The sequence below is a fragment of the Taudactylus pleione genome, unplaced genomic scaffold, assembly GCF_031769625.1.
Source record: "Taudactylus pleione unplaced genomic scaffold, aTauple2 ptg000012l, whole genome shotgun sequence".
NCBI classification, from domain to species: domain Eukaryota; kingdom Metazoa; phylum Chordata; class Amphibia; order Anura; family Myobatrachidae; genus Taudactylus; species Taudactylus pleione.
The window spans coordinates 6456203-6476481 of record NW_028284415.1 but is presented as its reverse complement, the minus strand read 5'-3'; the positions used below and the strand labels follow the sequence as shown (position 1 = coordinate 6476481).

At 44.7% G+C, this 20279-nt stretch overlaps 1 protein-coding gene across 1 annotated transcript in view; it reads right to left on the bottom strand.

The window, feature by feature from the left end:
• Positions 1-20279, bottom strand: part of LOC148542426 (ABC-type organic anion transporter ABCA8-like) — a 246241-nt gene that overhangs the window by 132611 nt on the left and 93351 nt on the right. The window contains exons 11-12 of the mRNA XM_088468583.1: positions 1477-1535; positions 815-925 (exon numbers count right to left, since the gene is read on the bottom strand). Of these exons, the coding sequence (XP_088324709.1) occupies positions 815-925; positions 1477-1535 (170 nt within the window). The remainder of the gene's footprint in view (positions 1-814; positions 926-1476; positions 1536-20279) is intronic.

The window sequence follows — 20279 nt, the reverse complement described above, 5'->3', positions numbered from 1 at the left end:
ACCTGTGCTTCCCCCTCAATGATAAGTGTTCTTGTGCCTAAGGAGAATCCTGACAACTGGCCTGGACCTGATGCTCTTGTGTCTCCTTCACAGCAGGGTCTAAGAAGTGTAAAGGCTCTGGGTTTTCTATCATTTTAATTTATTTTATTTTTTGAAACTTATTTGTGATATATTTGTATTGTCCCTATTTGTACTACCTTTTTCTGTAATCAGTAACCTTGGAAATATTTTTCGGATTAAACATTCTTAATCCAGTGTATTCTCCGTGTTCTTGTCAAATTCACGAGCCTGTGAGGTCAAACCTACGTACCTATATGTAAGTGAGTGTGCATATTGAGATTTGAGGGGAGAACCTAACGACTCCCATGAACTTTGTTGGTGGTGGCAGTACCGTGTTAGATTAGCCGCACGTGCTGAGGTAACCAGGTGGCGATTCTCAGATTGAGGTATCTGGAGAATCATCCGGCTGGTCGTGACAAAACCTAATAAAGATTATTTTTTTATTATAACAATAAACATTACTGTGTGCCATACAACAGACATAACTTTTCTTCTCCTCTTGGTATTTTGGAAAACATTTATATTTTTGTCATTTGTAATCTAAAATAATTTAGGGTTCCTTGTCCAATATTGATGTGTGCAGATGTATCTTTTCCGTTGTTTTCTAGGGACTCCCTTGTATAAATTATTGTCAGATAGTAGCAGTGTGACAAGTATTAACATTTTTCTATACCACAGATGTGCTCATAGGCTGTAAGAAGTGTTGTAAATGTGTTATTGAAATCATATCTCTAGCTGGTGAGGTATATCTTACCAGATGTTGACATGCACATTCCACCTAATATATTCAGTAGTGTTGTTTTTCCTGCCCCGCTGTGGCCAAGTAAAGCTGTAATCTGACCCTCGTAGATGTCAAAATCAAGTCCTAATGTAAAAATACACATTATCACTGTACAGCACAGCATAAGGTTTAATGACACACAGATACAGTAGCTTGTAGGTGTAATTATTTAAGTTCCATACTCATCTCTTTGTACAGAATTATTATTGATTTCTGTTGTACTATTCTGCAACACTAACATTAAGGGGTATGTTTACTAAAGTGCGGGTTTATAGAAGTGGAGATGTTGTCCATAGCAACCAATCAGATTCAACTCCTCATTTATCTAGGACTGTTTAGAAAATAATAGCCACAATCTGATTAGTTGCTATGAGCAACATCCCCGCTTCTATAAACCTGCACTTAAATATACCCCTAAGTGACATGATCATCATATGTGGAGCTTTTGCTAGTATACACTTATGGGATCAGACAGCACAACGCATTCAATAATGAATAATGTTGAGTCGTTTGAAATCTGTTAAAAGATGAGTTAAACAAAAGGCTCTAACAATTGTAACTTAAATTAATGGTAAAAACGACATTTTGATTGAATGACTGATGAACTTGTCTGTAGTGCTCTAAGTATAACTCACCTCTTAAAGCTTCAACCTTTCTGTCTTGGCCACTGTATGTTTTCCTAATTGTACTGATTCTGGAAGATAAGGGACAGGTAATATGTTAAAATAATAGAAATATTCTCAATCCAGTAAAACATCACCATCTGACTCATTTTATACAATAGTTTGGCACCTAATCATTGTGCTGGTACTGTTTTCTTAGCCTCAGTGGCTGAAGCCTTGTGAGCACTACGCCAATTGGTGTGGCACATTTTGTGCGCTTTCGCACTGTGCGTGTCCAGAAAGTGAACAAATGCAAATAGCAGAGTGTGATGCATTATGGATGCAATTTATGAGAGTCACGAAATTGGAGGGGCTCTCCCGGCCTCCCGACAGAGTTAATCTCCCAATGCTGCCCACTTCCCAACTAAAGTGGGTTTTCATGAGGTTGGATGATGTGATTCGCATTAAACTACATCATTCTAAAGCCCACCCACCCACTGTGGGCCTAACCCTAAGTCCCCCCCGGGAGCCCCTAACCTAACCCTCCCCCCCGCGGCTGTCCACGCCCGGCGTCCGGCTTACCTTCGACCGGGAAGCCGGGCGTCAGTCTCCCGGCGTAGGTAAAATGACAGGCGTCGGGATCTCGATGCCTGTCATTTAACCCTTGCCAGGATTAGACAGTCGGGAAGCTGGCAGTCGGGATTCCCGACTGCTTCCCCGCTGCCCAACCTGATTAATATATGTAATACAAACTACACTCTCTGACCAGCGGCAGCCCGATTAATTTATGTAACCCTGAGTGTACTCGCTGAGCATCCTATATGTAACACAGACGGAACTCTCCTAGTACCCTATATGTAACACAGGGCCTGATTCACTTCCGGAACGCAACTGCGAATGCAATAGCAATTACGCACGCAGTTCAACTGAGATAGCATGCTAATTCATTGTGATTGCAATGCTGCCGCAGCACTACATGAGGACGCCCACTTTACATCCGTAATGTTTAGCAAAACTGCGAAAACATCTGTACAATAGAGTACCATCACAGCCTCATGCACACTTGCACAAGCTCTGACCTTACTCAGAAATTGCTAACTTCCACGCATGTTATGAGACCTCAGGCTGCGTAGGGCATCTCAGTAACTAATTTATGCACGCCCCTGCAACAACGTTCAAACGCACTGGCACATCTGTGTTCAGCTGCACGCCCTCCATTACCACACATCAACGGCACTTCCTGTCAATCATTCTGCGATGGGTCTGCGTAGTCACTGCGATCGCAGTCCCGATCGCAATGGCTAGTTCACGCACGCGCACTGCGATTCATACGCATGTGCAGTGCGCAACAAACTGTCAAATGCGTGCCTATTAGCAACTGTGTTTCCTGTGAATAAGGCCCACAGACAGAACTCTCTAAGCACCCTATATGTAACACAAACAGTATTCTGTGAGCACCCTATATGTAACCCAGACAGAACTCTATGAGCACCCTATATGTAACCCAGGCAGAACTCTCTGATCACTCTATATGTAACCCAGACAGTACTTCTGAACACCCAATATGTAACCCAGACAGTACTTCTGGACACCCTGTATGTAACTCAGACTGTGCTATCTGAGCAACCTATAAGTAACACAGACAGAACTCTCTGAGCACTTTATATGTACCCCCAGGGCCGCAAATAGGGGGGAGTAGAAGAGCACGTGCACTGGGCGCTGAATTTGAGGGGGTGCTGAAGGGCTGACTCAGTGGGCTGCAGATTCCATTCGGACTAGCCATCTGCATGGAATCTGCTTAAAATGGCCCTCCAAAAAAGCTGCATCTTCTCCCGTGAAACCACTGGCAACATGCGGAAAACCCCTGACAACAAGCGAGAAACCACTGGCAACGAGCATGAAACCCCTGGCAATGAGCATAGAACACCTGACAACAAGCATGAAACTCCAGGCAACAATCATGAAACCCCTGGCAACGAGCATGAAACCCAGAGCATGAGACCCCTGGCAATGAGCATGAGGCCCCTGGCAACGAGCATGAGGCCCCTGGCAATGAGCATGAGACCCCTGGTAACGAGCATGAAACCACTGGCAACTAGCATGAAACCCCTGGCAACAAGCATAAAACCCCTGGCAACGAGCATGAAACCCCTGACAATGAGAAGGTAATTTAAAAGTAATTAGAAGCCTTACTGTGGGGCATAAAATGGTGTCAGGGGCAAATATGTAAGTGGCACTTTGGTAATAGGCATTACAGTGTGTGGCATAATGTGTAATGGGCATTATGGTGTGTGGAATAATGTAAGTCACTATACCAGGGACGTCTGACTAGTGCACTGCCTTATGGAGGAGCAAGGACAAAATCCAAGTACGGGAAGGGAGGGGGCGCAAAATGACTGCCTTGCCCCGGGTGACAGATATCCTAGTTTTGGCCCTGGTAACCCAGAGAGTACTCTCTGAGCACCCTATATGTAACCCAGACTGTTCTCTCCGAGCACCCTGTATGTAACCCAGACAGTACTCTCTGAACACCTTGTATGTAACCCAGAGAGTACTCTCTTAGCACTCTGTATGTAACCCTGACACTACTTTCTGAACATCCTGTATGTAACTCAGACAGTACTGTCTGAGCACCCTATATGTAATACAGACTGTACACTCTGAGCACCCTGTATGTAACGCAGACAGTACTCTCTGAGCACCCTGCATGTAACGCAGACAGTACTCTCTGAGCACCCTGCATGTAACGCAGACAGTACTCTCTGAGCACCCTGTATGTAACGCAGACTGTACTCTCTGAACACCTTGTATGTAACCCAGAGAGTACTCTCTTAGCACTCTGTATGTAACCCTGACACTACTTTCTGAACATCCTGTATGTAACTCAGACAGTACTGTCTGAGCACCCTATATGTAATACAGACTGTACACTCTGAGCACCCTGTATGTAACGCAGACAGTACTCTCTGAGCACCCTGCATGTAACGCAGACAGTACTCTCTGAGCACCCTGCATGTAACGCAGACAGTACTCTCTGAGCACCCTGTATGTAACGCAGACTGTACTCTCTGAGCACCCTGTATGTGACGCAGACTGTACTCTCTGAGCACCCTGTATGTAACCCGCACTGTACTATGTGAGCACCGTGTATGTAATGCAAACTGTAGTCTCTGAACACACTGTGTGTAAAGCAGACAGTACTCTCTGAGCACCCTGTATGTAATGTAGACTGTACTCCCTGATTGACATTTATAACCCAGACTGTATTCTCTAAAGTAATGTATATAAACCAAACCATACTTGCCTACTTTTGAAAACGCATTTCAGAAAGATTGTGAAAGCAACACCTATGAGCGCGGCGGTAAAGTGGACTGTACTGATACATCTGGGAGACGTGCCATAAAATTGATTACATCCAAATGTCAATGAGCCCCAAAGCAGTTAGTAAAATCTACATGTATTATGTTTTACACATAAGTGGCCACAAGAAACCTTATACGTAGCTATTGGGTGTATAGTGCCTTATAACCAAGGTATATATTTCTGATTTCTTTCTTTCCACATGTATATAACAGCTACATAATGGGGGTATGGTTAGACTCTTCAGGGAGTCAGGGAGCTTGCTACTATTTCAGGGAGTCTCCCTGACAATCAGGGAGAGTTGGCAAGTATGACCCAAACTGCACTGTCTGTCCACTTTGGAATATGGACCTGATTCAGACCCGCTCGCTAAGTTGCGCTCGCTCGCCGAGAGTGATTTTCGCCCATCTTTGCATGCGTATAATTCGCAATGTGCATGTGCAAGCCAGTCTTTGTGATCTGATTTTGGTTGTTCGCAAGCCACCCTCATGTCGCTACTTTGAGTGACAGATAGTGCCGTTTGTGGGTGGTAACAGGGGAAGGTGCTTGTCATTGGGGGAGTGGTGCTGCGAACGCAGGTGTATCAGGCCGCCAAAACGACGTTTAAAGGGCGTGCATAATAAGCAAAGTAGCGTCATTGTACATGTCACCTGCATGTATTTCAGCCCTCACTGATCGCTGTGCTTGCGGCAGGGAAAGGCAAACTCAAGGGCTGCGAGCATCTCCGATGGCTCTCGATGTTACCGATTAATCCTACAATTCCTGGAGATGACGTGTGTTGCGAGTTGCAAGGGGGCGTCAATATACACTAGTGAGCGCTCATTGCTGTAGCTCACTAAGACATGAAGGGCGTCCTTACGCCACACACATGTGCGAGCACTTAATTTAAATATCCAGCCTCTTTTGCCAGCGAGTGACCGCATCTTGCGAGCGGGTCTGAATGAGCTCCTATGTGTGCAAGCCAGACATTCTACACACTGATTAACATATAAAATCCAGATCATACTCTCTGGATAATATGTGTAATTCAGAATGCATTCATTGCCAAATCTGACTACTGTACAGTATGCAATCCAGTTTGTATTCTCCGCCCAAGAAAAACCCTCCTGGTGGCACACTTACTTGGAATACCAAGATGTAGTGTAGCTCACCCCCTTGTAGTGGCTCTCCTTTGCTCTGGCTATGATGTGGATATGGCATCCATGACCAGCAGGGCCCCCAAGTACAGGGGGCTTAGGGCCTGATGCAGTTTTGGGAATAGAGTGAGAATTAGCACTTAACTGTGGGCCTGATTCAGAACCGGACGCTCTGACAAGAGCGCTCGCTCTGAATCAGGGCCATCCTACCTTAAAATGGAGCGGCCCCCTGGCCGCTCGCATAGCTGTGGGTGACCACCCACAGATTATGTGAGCGGCCAAAAAGATGGTCGCGATGGTCAAGACCATCGCGACCATCGGGTTTGCGACGAGACCCTTGTGGTAGGGTCTCGTCTGCCGGAAGCCCGGAGTGCTTTTGGCTCTATTAGAGCCAAAAACACTCCCACTGACATCACTAGTGATGTCAGTGGGGCCGGCCCCAGACGGTAGGTGTTCCCATGGGAACGCCTCCGTCTGGGCAGCCACGCCCCCGGCATGCCCACCAAAGGGGGCGTGCTGTCACTCACCATCGACAGCATGCCCCCTTTGGTGCGAGACCCACAGCGACGGCTTGGCCGTCGTTATTTGGGTCTCGCGCATGCGCACGACGGAGCTCCCTCCATCGTGCGCATGCGCACTTGGGCACCATCGACCCGCTTGCGAGCGCTATGCGCTCGTGAGCGGGTCTGAATCAGGCACTGTGTACCTGGACAAACCATGTTGCAATGCAAGGGGTGTAAATACATAAAAATGTTTGCATGTAGTGTAAATACTGGCTGCTTTTGTATGTAGCCCATAAATACTGCACAGCATTATTATTATACTGCACTTTAGATGTCAGTTTGGACCCTTCCAGTGCAATATGGTTTCACCAAGATGATCAGTTAAGTGCTAAATCTCACTCTAAAGGAAAATTACATAAAATTGAGCAGTAATTTACTGCTATTCCTGGCGCTGTTGATAAATATATTAATAAACTCAAAACCAGCTGCAAGTAATTGTGGTCAGGTTAAGAGCACAGAGATAAATCGCTAGTTGAAAACACGGATTTCACATATAGTGATTACTGCGCTAGGTATCGAGTATTATTTAGTTCAGAAAAAAAAAAATATAAAAAACAATATGTCTGCTGTCTAATAAGTAGACCTGAGGCTTGGACACATTGTTGATATTTTTGCAAATGGCTGTTGTTTTATTGCGCATGTATTGGCGTTGCACAGTGCATGCGTTCCGATGGATTACTATTGTCTCTTGCAGTGAGAATGTATTTGTAAAGTGATTAACAGACAGGAACTGTTCGTGGGCGGGAATGGGTGGGGTGACTGAAACCCAGACACGCAACAATTCTCGAGGGGGTGTCTCAGCCTGTGACTGCGAGCCCGTACGCAGTTCCGAAGGCTCCAACATTTCAGTGCCAACAGCCATTCTTTGTTATTCACCTGAACTGCGTCCGCTGATGCGTCTTTGTACGCAATCGGTTGGAGTTCCGAAGCTGCCAGTGGGCGTCTAAATACAAATACCGGCTGCTGTGACATTTGCATATATTTTCACAGTCGCTGCGTACAAAGATGCATTTTCAATGGGTTTTGCTTCCATCTATGATATAGGCCTAAAGCAGCTGATGAAGGGAATACATATGACAACAGGTGTAATAAATAAATGTTGGGCGCCATACCATCTTGTAATGAAAGAAAGAAAACTTTATTTACACTCTCCATATCCTCCAGCACACTAAGCAGAATGGTTACAAGCTCTACTTCGCCTAGTTCCTCCAGCACAATATTTGCAGGAGATGGTATATATTAAGCTTGATGCTTATTAGTTATACTACAGACAAGCATAGAAGTAAAATGGCAGCAAATACTGATGTTGGCACTCTGCCCATAGGTCACGTGCCCAGGCGCACTTCGCTATATTCTGATAATACTAGTCACAGGAGATTCCCCACTGGTCTTTCACTGTAGGACCTGGGTTCCGCCACTGGTCCACTGTTGGGTTCTCGCTGTACAAGAGGTCTCACTGTGCACCGCCCCCCCCTTCCCCATCACCTGCAGGCACACCAATATCAATATCAATCACATCCTTGTTGAAGAATTATTTCAGGGTCCTCTGTATCAAAGCTTGATGAGACATAAAATCGTGAGATATAACTCACCAACCAATCAGCTTCTAACTTATATTTTATAAGCTGTGTTTGAAAAATGACAGTTAGGAACTGATTGGTTATTGTTGTTATTATTATTATTATTATTATTATTATCATCATTTATTTATATGGCACCACAAGTGTTCCGCAGCGCCTTACAAAGTACATAAACAAATAGTTTGACCAGTGACTTACAGTACAATACAATACAGGACATGGATAATATGCTGTACATTGCTACATTTGCAGCCATAACACCCAGATAAGCAATAGAGCAAAGCAACCAATTGTTAGGTGCCCTAGTGGGTAGTAAGAAGTAGATGAAAGTAGAGAACAGAAAAGCACAAGAGGGTAGAGGGCCCTGCTCGTAAGAGCTTACATTCTAAAGGAATGAATGGTTAATATTTTTCTCTCACAATTTTATCTCTCATCAAGCTTTGATACATAGGGCCATATTCAATATGGGAGCGAAAAGTCAGTGTTGGACTTTTCGCTCCACATCGGAGGTTAGAGTGGGGATAAAGTATCGGGCACGTGCCCGCTTATCCCCGTATTCAATTTAAAAGGAGCGAAAATGGGACTCGGCGAAATCGGATCAGTGAAAAAAAAGGGGATTTTCGGGAAATGTGCCTGGGACCCCCCTAAAGATGTCCAGACATGGGGGATCACTATGGGTACCCCCATTTTTGCATGCTGAAGGAAGTCGGGGTTTGTAATAGCCGCAGCAGGTGCATATTTGCGGCTATGAAGAAGTGTGAAGAATAGCACTTAGATTTTTTTTTTGCAAAAAAGAACTATAAATTTGGGGTACATGAAAATGGGGGTAAGCATATTTTTAAGTCCCTAAAGTGATTTGTTAAAATTCTGCAAAAATGCACCTGCAGCTACTCCCGCAATGAAGAAAACACCTGCCGCATATAAGGGAACCCCTCTGAATTTAATTTGGCTATTTTGGAAGTGTGTTCCCTATTTTTTAATTTTTTTTTACCCCAAAATTAAAGTTCATTTTTTGGGGTGTCCCGATTTTTTTATTTTGAAATGACATTCCCAGGGGTGCAGGCTATTTTTTTTAAGCCTGCACTCCTAAACCCCAGTTCTGCACTTTTTTTCAACACCTATTTCAGTGGTGAAAAGTTATCCCCGTTTTTTTTTCAAAGACTTTTTGAACCTGTGAAAAGTCTTTGAAATTGAATACGGGGATAATTGAAATAGGCGAAAATTACACCTTTTCGCTCCAAATTGAATATGGCCCATAGGCCCCTAAAATAATTCTTCAACAAGGATGTGATTGATATTACAGGTAATACTGACATTACTATAACTTCTAAATTGACAGCATTGCAGCCTAGGTCTGGTTTTGATCCTCTCTCCAGCAACAGTTCTATTAAGACTTTGGGCCTGATTCAGACCCACTCGCGAGCGGCTGTCCGCAAGTGGGTCGATGTTATGGACTGAGCATGCGCACGACGGAGGAAGCTCCGTCGTGCGCATGCGCCAGACGCGACAAGCGAAGGAAAGTCCTTCGCTCGTTGTGTCCGATCAAAGGGGGCGTGCTGTCAATGTTGATTGACAGCACGCCCCCTTTGGTGGGCGTGCCGGGGGCGTGCCTCCCTGACGGGGGCGTTCCCACGGGAACGCCTCCCGTCAAAAGCCGGCCCACTGACATCACTAGTGATGTCAGTGGGAGTGATTTTGGCTCTGATAGAGCCAAAATCACTCCGGGCCTTGCGGTTGAAAAACTCAACCGCAGGCTCCAGCTCGCAGTGGCGATGGTCGCGACCATCACAATGCACGCTCGTATAGCCTGTGGGTGGTGACCCACAGCTATACGAGTGTCCAGGAGGACGCTCCATGAAAATGGAGCCCGGCCCTCATTCAGAGCGTGCGCTCTGCTCAGAGCGTACGGCTCTGAATGAGGGCCTTTGTCAGGCTTAATGAACTAGTGTTGTCTGATGTCTCCATTGGCAACAGGTTTAACCATCCTAATTTATCTAATGATGAAAATAAAGCTTTGCATGATTTACGTAGTTATGGTGATATTGTTATGCGACCCTCTGACAAGGTGGGGGTCGATTACTGTTCTAAATAAAAGTGATTATAAAACTGAAATTTATGACCAATTAGCAGATTTGAATGCTTATAGGAGGTTAGATTCTAACCCTACAAGTAAATATAAGCATGACATTGACAACTTGCTCGCTGAAGGGGTTAATGAAGGTTTGATTACCAGCGATTCACAACAAACTTTAACATTGCAACATCCTATTGTGCCCATTCTGTACACGTTACCTAAAGTGCACAAAACACTGATTAGCCCCCCTGGCAGACCTATTATTGCTGCCAGGGGGTCGTTATTTCAAACAATGTCAGTGTACTCATGGTGCGTACACACGTAGCGATTTAAAAGAACAATTTGAACGATAACGATATTGATATCGTTACCGTTCAAATCGCTAATTTAAATGGTCCCTACCAACTTACTATCAAACAGCGATGCACAGCCACATATGGATGATAGCGATATCGTCCATCGGCCGTGCATGCCGGTCAACTTGCTCGATATCGAGCAAGTTACTATAGGGACCCACGATCGTTGATCGCGGGTCACTATAGCCATCGGTAAGTAGGCGGTGTGCTGGATGATCGATATCGATCATCCAGCACACCAGGGAGGGTGCATATTGTTGTCTTTTACAGCCATGTGTACAGAATGAGGCTACTTTTCTCAAAGATACTGCCACTCTGTTGAACAGGCTTAATTCATTCTCACAATTACATCCACATTTGTTACTCTGCACTGTAGAAGTCAAAAGTTTATACACCAGATTTCCTCAATCTGATGAAATGCTGGCTGTTAAGAAATTGATCACTGACATTGAAATTTATATGGGTCCATCTATTGAGTTTTTACTTAAACTCTTGGAGTTTACATTAGTATTCAACTGTTTTTATTTTGATGGTCTCTTTTACATACAAACCTCTGGCTGTTCCATGGGGTCAGCTGTGGCCCCCTCCTTTGCAAATAGCTACATGTTTATGTTCAGTGTAGAAAAACAACTATTTTATTCTGACCCCAATATATCAAAACATCTGTTTTTATATTATAGTTATATTGACAATCTGCTCATTCTGTGGTTAGGGCCTGAACATATGTTATCTGACTTGTTCATCCGTCATAATTCATTGCAACATCTGATCAAATTTACATTCATTAATGATAAGGAGAAGGTACATTTTTTAGATGTGACAATTGCGATTGAAAAAGATTCACTCGATCTCATTGTTCACTAAAACCCCTTTTACACCAGAGCTAAAACCCGGATTATTGCAGGATTAACCTGGGTAGCTCTTTGGTGTAAAAGGGGAGAGGGTTGCATTCCTGGGTCGAGTGACCCAGCAATCCAACGCAGGTAACTTGCAGGGTTTAACACGGGAATGACCCGTGAAACCCTGCAGTGTAAACGGCGCGATCCGGGTCACGATGACCTGGACTGTGCCGCATGCCAGCCGATTGGCTGGCTTCAGTGGCTCTTGGAGATGACGTCATTACATGCAACTATATGGTTAATGGAAGTTCATGTAGACATCCAATGACAGGTATTAAAGTTTTACTTGACTTGCAACTCTAAATTTGTAATTTATATGATGATTTAATAATAATAATAATAATAAAAATAATAATAATAATAATAATGCAGTAGGAATTCTAAAGGCAAAACTGAACGCAGCTTCAAAGAGAGAGCAGCTCTGCATCGCAGCACAACTAGGATGGCTCTCTCCAAGAACCAGAGTGACCAACCGGTTGCTAAGCATTTTTAGAAGCCAAACATAGTTTGCCCTCTTTAAAATACCGTATTTTTGATCATGTCCCAGTTTGGGTCAGAGGGGGGATAGGTCCTGCAAATTATTGCACTTAGAATAGCAGTGGATTTTTTCATTTAGGGACCCTCTCACCGATGGGTCTTAGGGCCTGATTCAGACCCACTCGCAAGCGGCTGTCCGCTCGCAAGTGGGTCGATGTTGTGCACTGCGCATGCGCACGATGGCGGGAGCTCCGTCGTGCGCATGCGCCAGACGCGACAAGCGAAGGATTTTCCTTCGCTCGTTGTGTCTGATCAAAGGGGGCGTGCTGTCGATGTTGATTGACAGCACGCCCCCTTTGGTGGGCGTGCCGGGGACGTGCCTCCCTGACGGGGGCGTTCCCAAGGGAACGCCTACCGTCAGAAGCCGGCCCACTGACATCACTAGTGATGTCAGTGGGAGTGATTTTGGCTCTGATAGAGCCAAAATCACTCCGGGCCTTGCGGTTGAAAAGACCATCGCGGCCATCAACCTGCACGCTCGTACAGGCTGTGGGAGGACGCTCCATAATTATGGAGGACGGCCCTCATTCAGAGCGTGCGCTCTGCTCAGAGCGTACGGCTCTGAATGAGGGCCTTAATGCGAATCTGGGTTTGAATGCTTTTTTGTTATGCCTTTTTTTGGTAATGCTTCTTTGTAATGCTTTTCTGGTATTTGCAGTTCTTTAATTATCTCTCTTCTAGCAAGAAGCACCTGATCGGCTCAGGCATGGTGTATATTGCTGACATTGGCCCTCATTCAGAGCCGCACGTTACCAACAGTACGCTCGTTGCGTTCCGATGTTGACTAACCGCGCATGCGTCGGTGTTACACTGCGCATGTGCGTACGGCAGATTGCGAGCTTTTTTCTCTCGTTCCTAAAATAGCGTACAGGAAGTGACATGTCAAATGTGATTGACAGAACAGGGCGTTTTTGGGTGTTGACGGGGGTGGAGATGGAAAAACGCAGGCGTGGCGAGGCGTTTTTGGGGCGTACATACATTAGCAGATGCGAACGTCAAATGTGTTCGGACCGTCACATACGTCACTGGAACATCCTCTTTCCCTTCAAAATGCTCGCACAGTTTAGGGTCTGGATTACTCGACCACATTGGCGATGGCCTTCTCCTCCGTCCCGGGACTCCACGATGTTGCAGCGATTAATCGCGGGTGGTCACAAAAGCAATTAGTGTTGTATTGAAAACCGGCTTGGTATGTGTTTGGAAAGCAGTTTATTGGGATAGCACAAAACCGTACGCAGGTGGAAATCATACCTGCTAATGTCAGGATTACACAATCAATTGGCGTACATTTTTTGGGTTTTTTTTTGGCCTCAATTTGTTGTTTATGGCCTATTGTGACAATAATGTCATCATGTTTTAATTAGCTCCCCTTTTTTTTTTAACTGTGGAATTTGCATCGTTAGGTGAATTTTTAAACGTTCCTTCAAGAGGCCTTTTTTTAAAAAAATGAAATGGTTTTTTGTGTCAGTTTTTGCCTTTAGGGCCAGGATTAAATGTAACCCATTTGTACAATAATGTCACAATACAATGTCAGATTTTTATCATAAATTTATTGTTTAAACACAAACCAATTGGCATAATATTTTGTTTTCTTTTTTTCTGGCAAAGATACTTTTTAACAAAAATAAATAATCAATAACTGCTAACATAAACGTACAAAAATAAATTAAAAACATTTCACAAGAAAGGAGAGGGAAGTTTTGACCAGAAAGGAATATGAGCCAAGCACAGAAGGAGTGTGGGAAAAGTCGCCATTGCTGTCACCGTTTTTTCACCCGTTTGGATGGGGGAGGGTGGGCGCCAGACCGGGTCCGGGATGCCATCGGGCTGGCCTGTCCAGAGGCAGATGTTGTGGCCTCTGGACTAGGCACAGGGCTAGGCACATTTGGAGGATTGGCTGATGTTGTGCCAGAGGTGGAGGATCCTGATGTTCCGACAGGAAGGGAGGTCGGCTCCACCATGTGCTGGCGAACGAGCTGCTCCAGGGCATCGGCGATGCGGATGTTGGCCCTGGTATTTTCCGCCAGGGCCTGACCAATGGTCACGTTGGCCGCAGCATTTTGCTCCAGGGCCTCAGCCACCCGTATCAGACTGGCGTCCATCCTCTGCAGAATCTCCGTATGGAAATCCGATTTGAAATTGAGTTCTGTGAGGAGGCCCACTGCCTGTGAGGGGGAACGCCCTGGACTGGCTTCTGCAGGGTCCTCAGCCGGATGTACTGGTTCCTCCCCTGCAGAGCCAGCAGAAATTCTGCGGCCAAGGCTTCCCTCTGGAGCAGACTCATCCGCCTGTGTCTCTGTTGGAAAAATGAGAAAAGAGTCACATTAGAATCTACATATTGGCACAATAGCATTTCAGAGTTGGTGACATCACAATACTTACCTGGGCCAACATGAGGAGCCGCAAAGTCTGGCATGTCCGTATCCATGTTGGACACGCCAAACACCTCCACAGGCTGCACACACCCCTGTGCCAGCTCTTCTAAATCCGTCAACTCCAATGACACAGGGGTGGGACCCCACCTGTCCCCCTTGCATGCCTAGCCCTGTCCGCGAGTTTTTGCTTTAGGCGATATTTGAAGTCGCCCCATCTGTGGGGAAAAATGGAAGCCATTATCCTTTGGTTTAAAATGGGGTTTGTTTTTAGGGGGGGCAAGGGTTTACTTACCGCCGTTTGACATCCCGGGCTAGACGGACATAATCACCCACCCTATTGACAGCAACGGCTACCTCTTCCCACATTCTCCACTTCTGGCTTAGACTCATATTCCTGTCTGCCTGTGGCAGGATGTCCACACACTTCTGGATCAAAACCTCCATCTCCTTTCTTGTGAAATGTGGCTGCCTTTTTTTTTTGGCCGCTTTGGCCGGAATACTGGGCCCAGCAGCCTCTTCCATGTCATCCTCCTCACCTATTTGTGTAAATTTACAGAATTCACAAAATCACAACTTGCCTAATCTTATGTTTCAAATTAATCATTGATAGAAAATGCATGAAAGACTTACCGCCTGACTCTTGGGCATTTTTTCCCTGGTCTGTCGCCATGTCTGAGGTCCAAACAAGAAATACACCAGAATTTGAATGTGTTTTCGTGACGTATTTATACATGCGTCCTTATTTTGCGGCCGCATCATTGATTGTGCGGCCCTATGATCCCTCCTTAATTTGTGCGGGAAACGAAACACTATTTATGGCTTGGTGTGTCTCAAGTCGAGGTGGCGTTTTTGGATTGTTGGAGGTTATCTTGGCTGGAGTTTATTGATTGCGTAGAAAGGAGTTGGCGGTTGGAGATTCATTTGTTGGTTAGATTTGCGTTTTTTTTTTCCGTTATCTTTGTTGGTTTATATTTTTGGGACCTCGTTTCTTGATTTGGTAAGTTTTGTGAAGTCTAACTTTTGTTCAATTGTTGTTTCATTGTGTTTCATATATTTTGTAATTTTGGGATCCATAATTTCTTCTATTTTAGATTTTGTTTATTTTCGACCCCAAAGACCTTTTGATTTTGAATCTTAGATATTTGCTGTTGGTAAGTCCATTTTTTATCTTGTATTTGCAAACTAATTAGCGCATTTTTAGTAGTTACTCTTGTGACTTGTATTAGCGACATAATTAGCGCATTTTTAGTAGTTACTCTTGTGACTTGTATTAGCGACATAATTAGCGCATTTTTAGTAGTTACTCTTGTGACTTGTATTAGCGAACTAATTAGCGCATTTTTAGTAGTTACTCTTGTGACTTGTATTAGCGAACTAATTAGCGCATTTTAAACAGCTTAATCATTCTAACTTTTTGGTGGTTTATCTTTCGCTTTTTGAGCCAACATTTCGACCCGTTTTGATGTACTGTGTTAAATGTCGCTTTGCGGTTTTGCTAAATGGGTGTTTGGCATATTTTAACTTTGGTCTAGCACAAAATTTATAATCAAAAATGCACAGAGTGAAATGTGTCAAGTAATTTTGGTGTTTATTTTCAGTTTGGACGTATCATGACAATACCCCGGCATGTAAGCAGCAATGGATGGTATCATCAAGCTAAGTTGTTTTAATATAGTTTTGGGGTGGGTCAAAAGCCTTACTTTGAAATCTTTGAATTTCAGGTTGATCTGGGGCGGATTGTTCTGGCCATGCTCCCGGAAGCCGACCAACCTCAATCTCATCCCAGGCGTAGGCATCGTAGGCATGCAAGGCCCCAGATATTTCGAACACGTGTCACCCTTTTTGGAATGCCCGATGATGAGGTTTTAAGACGCTACCGTCTACCTCCCAAAATCATCATAGACACTCTCTCATTAATAGAAAGTGATCTTGAGCGGCAAATTGACAGTCCAACAGCAATACCACCACTGACGCAATTTATGGCGGTGTTACATTTCTGTGCCTCAGGATCGTTTCAAACAACGGTGGGAATAGTGGCGGGCATCTCCCAATCCTCCTTTTCCCGGATCCTGAGGGCAGTGATGGAGGCACTTTTCAAGCACCTCCATCATTTTATTTAAATGCCTTTGGATATGGGTGCCCTTAGTGTGGCCAAGGCCAATTTTTACCAAATAGCTGGCTTCCCACACATCATAGGGGTTGTGGATGGTACTCACATACCACTTCAGCCTCCAGCACGGCTGGAGGCAATATTTAGAAACAGGAAACACTATCACTCCCTGAATGTAATGGTGGTATGTGATGCCTCCCTCCAGATCCTGTCCCTGAATGCTAAATTACCAGGAAGTGCACATGACTCCTTCGTCATCCGGCAATCAGGGATATGGCAGAAATTAACCAACCTACAAGCTGGTGATGCGTGGCTTCTGGGTAAGTGGAGACCTTTAGTACATAACAATGTTAAGCTTGATACACAGTGTTCCTGATGTTGTCTCTTATTTTTCACAGGAGACAGTGGATACCCTTGCATGTCCTGGCTGCTCACTCCTTATTTGGCTCCCACACCAGGCCCACAAAGTGAGTATAATTCCGCACTTACAGTCACCAGGCAAGTGGTGGAGTGCTGTATCGGCCTTTTAAAAGGCCGATTCAGATGCCTCCACCGCTCTGGTGGCGAGCTCATGTATTTGCCGGATATGGTGTCGAAAATTGTGGTCCTGTGTGGGATATTTCACAACATCGCCATAAGGAGTGGTGTCCCAATGCAGCCAGAGGATGCCTTACCTGAGGATGGCCCCCCCGAGGTTGGTCGGAGGTCAGTATGTGGGGGGGCCATACGCGATGATGTGGTGGCCAGATTTTTTAGGTAAGTTTGACCAAAACTACAGTGTTTATACCTAATGTGTTTGTGTTTGTTTGCGAACATCTAATTTATTTGTATTTTTTTCTCCATCTTCTGTTTGTTCACATAATCTTTGGCACTCCAACGCTCACTACTTCCTGCTACCCTTACCAAACCTGGATCTGGTGATTTGGGGCATATATTCTGGAACCCATATCGCAACGCCATGTTTGTGGAATCATGTTGGCATGGTCCTTCGTCAACCAGTTCTTGATTGTTTTTTTAATTTAAATATTTTATTTGTATGTGTTGTATTTGAGTTTATCACTGTTTTTTTTTGAGGGAGTGACCACTTTGATTTCTCATTTATGTTGTGAATAAATGTTTGCCGAGTGAAATGGTCTTCCTTTTTTTGGACGTTAACAGCAAGTGTAACCAGGTTAACACACCTTACATTTGACTAAGGGGTAATCCAGTACTGACACCAGTTGATGTAAACTGAAATATGTTTTCAGGTTCCCAACCCACACCAAAAGGAAGCCTGTCCAAACCTTTGGATTTGGAAGATTGGCCTAAGCAGCTTGCACACCAACTAGGAACCTGTAAAATGTAGAATTATCTAATTGACACTACACCCAAAAAGGGAAATGACATTGTTACTGTTCTGTGTTTCTTGTGGCTGTTTTACATACAAATACAAAACACAATCTAACTTTTAAAAAAGGGAAATCCTTGCAGGAACAGTCAACTTATGTCAGGGAAATTTTTTTTTTTTTGGAAAAAAAGAATGAGCCAGAACGTATATTCGAAATCAACAATTTATTTATAAAACGAAAAAAAACAAAAAAAACTACTGGCGAAGGATGCCAGACAGCCGGTCAAGGCCCACAAGAACGCCAATGACATGTTGGCGCATCTGGCCAACACATTTGACCACCTCTTGCCGACGCCTCTGTTCCTCTGTGGGTGAGAAAAGTGTGTGGATTAATAAAACAATAGGGAAGCCACATTAAAAAAAAAAAACACAACGAAATCACTCCTAAACCTAAAAAAAAAAAAAAAAAAAAAAAGGGGGTGCTGCCAAAAATACAAGGCCTATGTACAAATTCCCACAGCTGTGATATGTGTATGTTGAAACCAGCAGGAAGAGGTAAAGGCAAACTGCTAAATCACCAAATGTAAACCCAAAAATCACGAATAAAGGCACGACACATGATTACATACAAACAGTTTGTGCTTAAAAAAAATGCAAAAGAAAAACATACCGGGAGCCAAAACGGGAGCTCCGGAAGTCCCTCCATGTTCTTCCTCGGAGGAGCCTTCATTCCCCAAAGAACGGGGAGGGGTAATGACGGACTCCGGGGAGGGGGTAATTGGAAGAGGGGTGGGTGGAGGAGAGGGGAAGTGGGACGGAGGGGAATGAGGCCTGACAGTTCCGGGAGAGGGTCTGGGAAGGCTGGGGAGGAGTGGGGTATAGGGGAAATATTTGGGGTGGAGTGTTGGCTGGGGGTTGGGGATAGTGGCCGGGAACGCCGTCTGGCCGGACGGTGACGGCGTAGTCTTGGCTGTCCACCTAAAATATGTCAAACAAATTGAGGTTAGTTTCTGGCCAAATCCGGGGCCCAAATAAAAAAACAAAAACCACCAACAAAAAACATGCAAATAGGAGTAGAATGAAAAAAACAGAAATAGAGGGAAAACATGCACAGGCAGATATGAGGACAAATAATAAATAGGACAGACAGGAAAACATGCACATGCAGTTTGCCCCACAAACACAAACATGAAAACCACAATACATAACACTTACTTTCCAGTATCTGCATGCGAAAGCATGCCAGCAAGCGGGACGTTCGCCGTTGCAGGTCTGACCACCTGCGCTCCAGCTGCCCGATGTTGCGGCGTGAACCTAAGGACCGCAGGCGGGACCGTGCCTCCGCATACACGGAGCGCTTCTGCCGGTTGGTGATGGGTGGAGGCTGGCTGGTGATACGGCGATCCATCACCTCCGTAAGCACCAGCAGCTCGCGCCTGGTGAATGCGGAGGCTCTCATGATGGCAATGGAGTTTTTCATACAAAACATTTTTGATAAAGTGTGCAAAAAATTTCTGATTGGCTAATGTATTTTGGAAATTAACAGGAGCAATTTTATTGGTTAGTGTATGAGTCATGTGTTCAACAGGGCCAGAAATCTCTGGAGAGTTATGATAGGCTTGATGCAGTGACATGCGTTTGCAAATTTAAAAAAAGAAATGAACCCCGGGAAATATGCGGGGATCCACAGCAATAGAACAATTGTTTAATTGTGGTTCACATGTTTTTTGAACAATAAAAGCGAATGTTCCACCCGTACGTATTCTGCGGGTAAACACAAACACGGACAAGAGTAAAGTTTCTTGCATTGTGTTGAAAAAAAAAAAACAATTAAGCTAACTGATACATTGATTGGCATGATACGATTGATTGAGGTAGGCAGAATAAAGGAGCAGGTAATCGACATCTGACAAGGCCACTTCCGGTTTCACTTGTGCGTGCGTTCCCTTCAAGCCATTTCGGGGATGTACGCTCGCTATTTCGCACGCTCGTTAGTTAGAGGAGGGGTCGCCTGAGTTTAGGGAGGAATTTTAGATGCGAACGAAAATACGAGCGAGCCATTGAATTTAAATAATTTTGTACGTACGCCTAACGTACGTGCGCCCGCTTGCGAGTGGCTCTGAATGAGGGCCATTATCTGCTGATTGTTGTATTCTGTGAGAGATGTTGTTTACAGTATTTTTTTATATTGTGTCATTTTGTCAGTAAGCCAATTAGTATTGTATGTTTTTGATATTGTTGTATTTATATGTATCAATTGCAAACAGTTGTTCATTTGGTGATGGGTGGGTTTACTTTGATTGCAGGTGCAAGCTGTGTTATGCTGGGTACACACTGATAGATACATTGGCCGATCAATTGATCGGCCAATATGTCTGCTGCACTTCGGCCAGTGTGTACCCGCGATATGTCGGTGAATGTCGCAGTTCACCAACATATCGCATTGGCTGTGCTGCGCAGCCAATGGACAGATATGTCTGCAGACATATCTGTCCATCGGCAGGTGTGTACGGGCGGTC